The sequence below is a fragment of the Tenrec ecaudatus genome, chromosome 14, assembly GCF_050624435.1.
Source record: "Tenrec ecaudatus isolate mTenEca1 chromosome 14, mTenEca1.hap1, whole genome shotgun sequence".
In the NCBI taxonomy this organism is placed as follows: domain Eukaryota; kingdom Metazoa; phylum Chordata; class Mammalia; order Afrosoricida; family Tenrecidae; genus Tenrec; species Tenrec ecaudatus.
In genome coordinates, this window is record NC_134543.1 from 42,997,258 (window position 1) to 43,006,210 (window position 8,953).

At 41.8% G+C, this 8,953-nt stretch overlaps 1 protein-coding gene across 1 annotated transcript in view; it reads right to left on the bottom strand.

The window, feature by feature from the left end:
- The window catches only part of SYT16 (synaptotagmin 16), a 127,912-nt gene extending 119,167 nt beyond the window's left edge, over nt 1-8,745 (bottom strand). Inside the window, exon 1 of the mRNA XM_075531699.1 lies at nt 8,238-8,745. Within this exon, the coding sequence (XP_075387814.1) occupies nt 8,238-8,745 (508 nt within the window). The remainder of the gene's footprint in view (nt 1-8,237) is intronic.
- Between the last annotated feature and the right edge of the window lie 208 nt (nt 8,746-8,953).

Genomic DNA, 8,953 nt, shown 5'->3' on the forward strand with positions numbered 1-8,953 from the left:
ATACCCTACTGTACATCAAAAGCCAAATGCCCTAGCCCCTTGAAGATGAACGCTAAAGGATCAGAACAAGGTAGCAGGCACACTCAGAGTCACGGCATCAAGAAGAATAGAAGAGTCATGGCATCAAGTGACTTTCAGCCATTTCAGAGCGTAGCCTATGAAAAAGAACAGCTGCTATGGAAGAAAGAGGTCCAAGCTGCACTGAATCATTGAAGGAAAACAGGCTCCAGGAATGACGAGAATTCCAGCGAAGATCTGTCAATAGACTTTTCTCTGCCAAGGAACTTGGAACACAGTTATTTGGCCTATTGATGGGAATAGATCCATATTTGTGCCCATTCTAAGGTAAGATGTCCCAACAGTATGCGGAACCTATTGAACTGCACCATAAAGATCACTCATCAGTAAAATCATGCTGAAGATAATTCAAAAGCAGCTGCAGCAGTCCATTAATAGAGAATTGCCAGAAATTCCAGTTGGATCTAGAAGACGATGTGGAGTGAGGATTGGCATTACTCACATCAGATGGATCTTGGCTGACAAAAGAGAATTCCAGAAAGGCATTTACATGTGTTTCATTGTCTATGCAAAGATAAACTATGGGTAACATTGTAAAGAATGGGAATTCCAGAACACTTATTTGTGCTCATAAGAAACCTGTGCATAGACCAAGAGAAAGTCATTCTCCAGTTTGAGCGACTAATCAAGAAGCTGGACTACATGGAGAACTATGCCCCACCAGGACTGGAGGAAGGCTCATTAGCAACCTGCAAGAAGGATGCGACACAATCTTGCTGGCTGAAAGAGAAAAGACCTTGACAATCACAGATGACAGCCTTCAGTGTGGATTGCAACCTAAACACAAAAAAAAACAAAATTCCACCCACTGGACCAATAAATGGAGAAATGATTGACGTGGTCAAGGATTTCGTCGTACTTGGATCTGTAACCCCCGCCCATGGAAGCAGCACTGAACAAATTAATGACATGGTGCATTTGGCAAATCTGAAACCAACAGCCTCTTTTTCAAAACGCCAAAAAAAGCAAAACTGTTCATTCGAGGACATTCCTGATTTAAGACATAGAACGTTTAACTGCCTCATGTGGCAGTGAAAGTGGGACAGGGAAGAAAGACGGCTGAAGAATCAGTGTCTTTGAATTATGGAGCTGGCAAAGAAAATGGGCTGTACTCTGGGCTGCAGGAAAAACGGGCACGTTTGTCTTGGAAGCGCAGTCAGAGCGCTCTGAGGATGGTGAGCCTTCAGCTCAGGAAGGATAGCACAGTGGGTAAAGTAGGAGACCAGCAGGAAAGAGGAGCACCCTCACAACAGTGGGCTCAAGCACAGCAATGGTCAGGAAGACGGTAAGAATAGCACAGGACTGGGTAGGGCTTCGGTCTGTTGTGCCTAAATGTGCTCATCACTTGACCCTATCCGACCGCAAGACCACCCCTAAGCATAGATGGCAAGAGTCGAAGAGACACTTACAGTGACATCTCGGACACATCTCATTGTACATCTCATTATAAAGTGTCATTTCAGAAAAAGAGACTGTGTTTCATCAGCAGAGGACATTTGGAAGCGAACTGGGGTGGGGGTGGGGGGGTTAACAAAGAAAGACTAGTGGGGAAAGAGGACACCATCTTCATGGTGTTCTTCCCTCGTTCTTGCACACAAGTAAGAATCTCCCATAGAAAGAAGAAAGAATCAATGAGAAAGGGGCTTGATTAAGCTTGTAGTGCCTGCCTGGATTCAGCTCTTTCTCCTTAAGCTAGATTTTGGGGGAGGGGGAAAGATATGCCTGGCTCTATTACATTTTGAGTCTCGGGACAAACAATACTCCTGAGCCTTTTTTTATTATCAAGTAATTCAATTATTAAAGAAAAAAATCTGACTCCTTGGGAATGGTTAAAATGGGATTTAAGTTTATTGGAGACTAACTTGCCTCAAATTCATTCCTAATGATGATAATAATGAGAAAATAGAAAGAAAAAAAAGGACCCTTTAGTTTCTTATTTGAATCTTATTCCTAAAAACGTTTCAGCATTTTATCATAACATCCAGAAGACAGGACAAATATTATATTCATATTTTTCCAATTATATACATCATATATCCTGATTCCTGATCATTGTAGAATTTTTTTGTTTTGTTTTGTCTTTATTTCTTTATTTCACATACACATTAGCCATTCAATGGAGAAGCCAGTAGAATTTTTTAAATGCAAGAATTTTCCTTTGAAAATGTACAAAATAATCAAAATTGACAATAATAAACTGTGTGACTTCAGTTCCAAGATTCTGAAAACTGTGTATGACAGTCCTGATATGTTTATAAATACCTAGCTTTTCTGAAACGTGCAAGAAAAATATCAAGAAAATTAGCCTCAAAATGCTTTGAGAAAACACTTTCTGAAGCTGTACCTTCATGATTACCCTGGACCATTCTGGAAAGCCAAGGAACGTGGTGGCAAATGCTCAAGACTACAAAGTGAAGACACATTTCCTAGGGACATATTTGCTCTCAAGACTGCACTGGGGCAGCGGAAAAGCAGCAGCCCCACACCGCATGAAGGGGGTGGGGGGCACAATGCGACCTTTCTCCTGCTTTGACGCACACCGCAGAGAAGGCAGCCTCGCATCGTTTCTGAACCGACTGCATTATATCATCGGATGCTTTCAGTCTCAATGACCACAAGCAATTCCAAGAATGCTGACCGAAGAATGCACCTTCCATTCATAAAGCCTTGATAACCACCAGCAACTAAAATCACGGTAAGATTTTCATTTCCATGTTGCATTAGCCTATTTGTGCAGTTGAAAAGTCAAGTTATCATAATTTTAAAAGCTGCCATTCCATTTTTTTAAAAGATCCAGAGCATCTAGCCAAAGATGTTGTTTCTAAAGTTCTATATGCCAATGTACTTGGAACACATTAATTCCATTAGCGAGCTATTTCAGGAACGAGTGAGCATATTTCTTGGAAACAAATACATGTGGTGGGGGAAAAAAGGTTTGAAAAATGTCTGAGCTGAAAAACTGAAAACAAAGATGATTTTTCACTTCAATTAAGAACTCCTTCCCATCCCATTTCCAAGGTGCCGTGACTGTTTCTCTACAGAGCGGTTGGTTGGTGGTTGGGATTGGGGCCTTTAAACCAAAAACACCGATCTTTGGATGGCACTATAAGTAGTCTCTCTGCCTCTTAATCATCAGCAACTGCTAAATGAAGTGTATCTATTTTCTCTGTTACATTACTACTGGCAACCAGTTCCTCAGTAAGTGCCCAGAAATGTTTCCATGGTTACAAAAAGCATTCAGCATCCCTCTTGTTTTGGGCCAATTTAGCTTAAAATCTTTTGTGGAGAAAAAATATGGCACATTAAGGAACATAAAATCAAGACACCACGTTATGAAAAGAACTCAAGGTTAAATGGGAAAAGGAGGCCTGACAAAGCTTTTTGAAAATGGAACATAAATCATTGAGGAAAAGGCTGCCTTTTCCTGGTGCATCCACAAATGCCTCTCTTTAATAAAGTGCAAGCAGCCCCTCTACTCTAGCTTACATCATCCCTTGGTAGAAAGAAGATGCGGGGGGGGGGGGGGGAGAGCATCTGAGTATTCTTAAGATTGTTAACCAGCAGATTAAATCCCAAAACACAGTGTCTTAACATGTATTCATCTGGGAGTCCAGTCACTTATCCTAGTTTTGTTGGGCCCTAGGGGCATTTAAATACCTCCGGAAAGGGAGGAAGACGAGCTTTTGTTCATGGGCTACAAGATAGTTGAAGTAAATTAGAGGGAGGGAGGGGGAGAGAGAGAGAGAGAGAGAGAGAGAGAAAGAGAGAGAGAGAGAGAGAGAGAGAGAGAGAGAAGTTCCCTAAGGAGAACTTAGTAAAACTCTTCCTTCCATCTTCCAACTATAAAGTCATGAGTGAATTGGACCAAAGAGACTGTCTCATGCTAGGCCCCTGCTGCAGTCCCAGCTCCCAGCTCTCACTGCCATCGAAGAGCTGGGGTAGTATGAACATTTGAACAAATTAGACAAATAATATAAGCTTTTCAATTGGTCTCAAAGAGAAGCTCCTCATTTGTACATGTGTGTGCTTGTGCAGGCCCCACGGTGTTGTGTCCGTAGTAGGTGTTTGGTACATTCTTGACGGGCTGAGAGGGGCCATAGTGCAAGACTTCTCTCTAAAGACTCTCCTCCCCGCTCGGTGTGCCTACACAGGTGTGCCATGCTGTATTCTTTTGGATTGCTGCTGGTCTTACTAGGAGAAGTAAGAAGTAAGGGACCGAGTGAGATTTCCAGTCATAATTCTGCTATATGTGCTGTGTTGTCAACCGTGCTCGCTCTCCACAAGGTGTTCTCGTGTTTCATGGACGTTGGCAGAAGACATGAGAGGCCTGCGTCAGACACAGAGAAGAGTTTATTACTCAGCGCAGCAAGCAGAATGAGCCTTGTGTTCACATTTCTTTCCTATGTCATTGCACAATTCCCAAGGCAGCAAGGCAGAGGTGGGTCCAGCAAGATGGCACACATAATGCTCTTGTGCCACCGTGAAGGAACACCAAACTTAGAAGATCTATATTCCTTGCCTAAACTTTTCTCTGGAAAGAGACACTGTCTTTATTACATAGAACAACAAACAAATCTTTGCTCTGCGCTGGTAAGAGACACTATCTATCTTTTAAGGTTCTTTGTTATACAAGCGTTCATGATAGTTTATAACCTATAATGAGGATACAAAGTGATTCTCATACTGTTAGTACTGCCAAAAAATAATACTTTGAAAAACAACTGGAATTTATGAGTTAAACAAATACCAACCATGTGGTACAGCAATCTTGCTCCCAAGTACTTCCTGAATTGAAACTTACGGTCACAGATATACATACAAATCCGTTTTGAAAATGCCTATAGAGCTTGTATTCCAGCTTGTAAATACTGGAAGCAATTCAAATAACGCTCAACTGCTCAAAGTGAGTTGCTGAAACACAGCAACATGGATGCTGTGATAAGTGAAAAGTCGGACTCAGCAGACTGAAAATTGCATGCCTCCACCTATAGGACATGATGGGAAAGTAAACACTATAAACATGGAAGCTAGGTCAGTGATTTTCAGGCGCTGGAGGTAGGGAGAGAGAACACAGAAACCTTTTTGAGGTAAAGGGATGCTCTGAAATTTTTATTGCAATGATGATTAGGTGAGTGTGTGTATCTGTCAAAACTCATAGAAATGTACCGTAATTTTACTGTATGTAAATGACACATGAAAAAGTGTGTGTGTGTAAATTCTAGAATCAGTCAGCCCCCATTAAGTCTCTTTCTAAATGTCTAGTCGCAAACTGTCTGGCATCAAGATTCTCCACTGTAAAGCAGGAATAAAAAGAGCATTTGGCTGCTTCTATGCCCCTGGCCCATTATTATCTGATGTCCTAACAGACACCTAACACTGTGTTTTATGTTAAGTCGATAACAACCCATCTAAACATGGTCCTTGCCTTCTGTGCTGGTGTTGGGTGCCACAGACTTGGCTTTGACCCCTAGTGACTCTATCATATAATAAGACTCTGATCCTGCACTGTGCTCACAAGGGATGCTCTTTCAGGGTCTTCCTGTTCTTTAGCAAGCGTCATGTGCTTCTCCAAGGACGGGTCTCTCTTGATAACACGTCCAAAGTACTTGAGAAAGTCTTACCATCTTCTCTTCTAAGAAGCATGCTGGTTGTAATCTTCCAAATTATATTGATTCATTCTCCTGGCACGCCATAATGTATTTAATATTCTTCTTTACACCATCATTCCAAAAGATCAGTTCTTCTCCAGGCTTCCTCATTACGTGTCGAGATTTTGCAGGCACCCAAAGGGATGGAAAATACTGTGGCTTAGGTCAACTTAGTGCTGAAATTGTCATCTTTGCTTTAAGGAGCACTTCTGCAGCAGATTTGCCCAATTCAACAGGTCATTTGACTTCTTGACTGATGCCTCCATGACCACTGATTGGTGATCCAAGTAAAATGAAATCCTTCACCCTATCAATACTTTCTGTTTATCCATTTATAGTGAGCCCTACGCAGTCATTATACAAAAGTATCTCGTCAAAATTCCACCATATCAGGAGGTAACCAGGAACAAGAACCAATGATGCTGAAGGAAGAAGTTTAAGCCACAACAAAAGCATTAACCAAAAGTCAGGCTCCTGAAATGGATGGAATTTCACTCACTTATCTATAACAAGGAATTGGGAAGACAGCACCATGGCCAGCTAACTAGAAGAGATCCATATTTATATCCATTCCCAAGTGAGGTGACCCAACAGAATGCTCAAACTATAGAACAGTGTCGCTGGTATCACTTGCCAGAAAATGTTGCTGAAGATCATCCAACAGTGGTTGCAGCCGTGCACCAACAGAGAGCTCCCAGAGGTTCAGGCCAGATTCAGAAGAGGACATGGAACAAGGGATATCATTGCTCATGTCAGATGGATCTTGACTGAAAGCAGAGACGACCAGGAAGATGTTTACTTGTGTTTTATTGACTATGCCAAGGCATTTGACTGTGTGGATCATTACAAAGTATGGACAACCTGGAAAAGAATGGGAATTCCAGAGCACTTCATTGTGCTTATTTGGCCCTTGTACTTGGATCAAAAGGCAGTTGTGCAAACAGAATAAGGGACCCTTGCATGGCCTAAAATCAGGAACGGTGTGTGTCAGGGTTGTATCCTCTCCCCATACTTATTCAGTCTGTATGCTGAGCAAGTCACCAGAGAAGCAGAATTCTGTGAAGAAGAATGTGTTATCAGGATTGGGGAAAGGTTTATTTTTATTAACAACCTGTGATATGTAGATGAAACCATCTTGCTTGATGAAAGTGAGAGGACTTTACCAGCACTTGCTGGTGAAGATCAAGGACTGTAGCCTTCAGGGTGGATCACAACTCGATGTAAAGAAGACCCAAATCCTCACAACTGGACCAATAAGTAACATCTGAGCAATTGAAAAAAGGTCGATATTGTCAAGGGTTTCATCTTGCTTGGATCACAATCAATCAATGCTCATAGAAGCAGCAGTCAAGAGATCAAAAGACAAATTGCATTAGATAAATCTGCTACACAAGACCTTTCGAGAATACTGAAAAGCAAGGAGAATACTGTGAGGACTGAGGCACAACTGGCTCCGTCTTGGAAGGACAAGAGGCTCCGTCTTGGAAGAAGTATGGTCAGAGTGCTCCTTGGAGGCAAGAAGGGCAATAGTTAGTCTTCCATGTCTCAGACATGTTGTTAGCAGAGACCGGTTCCTAGAGAAAGACATGCTGTTCAGTACAGTAGAGGGGCAGCTGAAAAAGATGAGGTCCCTCAAGGAGATGAGTCAATACCATGGCTGCTACAATCGTCTCAATCATAGAAGCAATCAGCAGGATGACCCAGGAGCAGTCAGTGTTCTGATCTGGGGGACCTACGGTTCAAGTGGGTCCGAACCAACTTGATGGCACCGAACTACAAACCTTCTGGGAAGCTACAATTCAATGGATAAATAGACAAAATAATGCAATTGTTTTACTGTTTTACAGAAGTCTATTGTAAACATATTTATTCTGCACTTATGGAAGCCCTACCATGTGCTTGGTCCTAATAGGATAAAGGTTGATGGCCATTTTTTAAAAAATAAACTAAATGTTCCTTTCTTATTCAAAGCTCAAAGAAAGATCAAGCTATTCTTATTTCAAAAATTTCCTATCCCCTGTCATCCCACATCACATGTCAGTACAACACTGTGAAAAGTGTTCTTAGAGTGTTATCAACTAAAAAATCTGCAACAAGTATGGCTGTTTGCAAAGGATTTCACACTGAATAATATAGTAACACCTAGAGATTCCTTCACCAGAGGTAGGGGTGGCGAGGACAGTTATTTAATAGATATTTTTTAAAGCATGACATGCATACCAGCAGCTCCTCAAACCAAATCCAGGACTTGATGCCATTGGTTCACGTGCTCAAAACTACTGTAGTAGAACATGGAGCCCACCCTAACCAACCTTCCGATGCTTTATACTCAAATCCCGAAAGCATTCCTGAAGATTGTGCCTCTCAATGAGAAGCCGCTGTGTAAAAAGCTATATAAATAAGATAACCAAATAAAATTCCTATGATAACTAAAACAAGTCAAAATACATGAATAGACATACCCTTTGGGTGGAGGGAGGGGCCAGAAAAAGTGATCGCTGGCTAGCTTACCTTGCTTTTTTCCATTAATATTTTCTAAAATACCAGCAAGTTGACTGCCAAAGCCATGTTGAAGGCCACTGCTTGGCTCTGCAAGGTGATGTTCTTCCTCAGCAATAGAAGACAGCACATGTTGCAGCTTCTGGTCATCAAGGGTCTGAATGGGCCACTGGGACACTACAGAATGTGAGTCCATCGCATGTTGGACAGTACTGAGGCTGGAACTTTGAGCGGAATCCTGCAAATCACTATTACAACGTGAGGAATGATCCACTTCAAGAAACAAGAAATTTCTGTCCTCTTGACTCCGATCATTGCCCTGTTCTTCATCTTCAACGTAAGGTTTCTGGGTCTGAATGTCATCCAAGTCCTGATCATTCGCTTTCTTAGACTCTCGCTTGCTTAAGTTAATGAAGGTAGCAGAGAATGTGTCACTTGCTTGCTGGAGAGCTTCATAAACCTGAGACATCCAGGAAGGCAGAGGCTGGAAGAAGTTCTGAGACGCCATGACCAACACCATGGTCAGCTAGCAGATGTCTACAAAGTCCACTTTTCAGTTCCTCCCATTACTCTGGACTCATGTGAACTACAGACTAAGCTTGATGAGAAATTAAATTGGTGGTTCACTCGCAAAACTTCTCCGCTGAAACAGAGGAAAGAAATGCTTACACCCCTACAAGTGATAACCTCAGACCTATCACCAAATAGATACAAACTTTAATATTAAT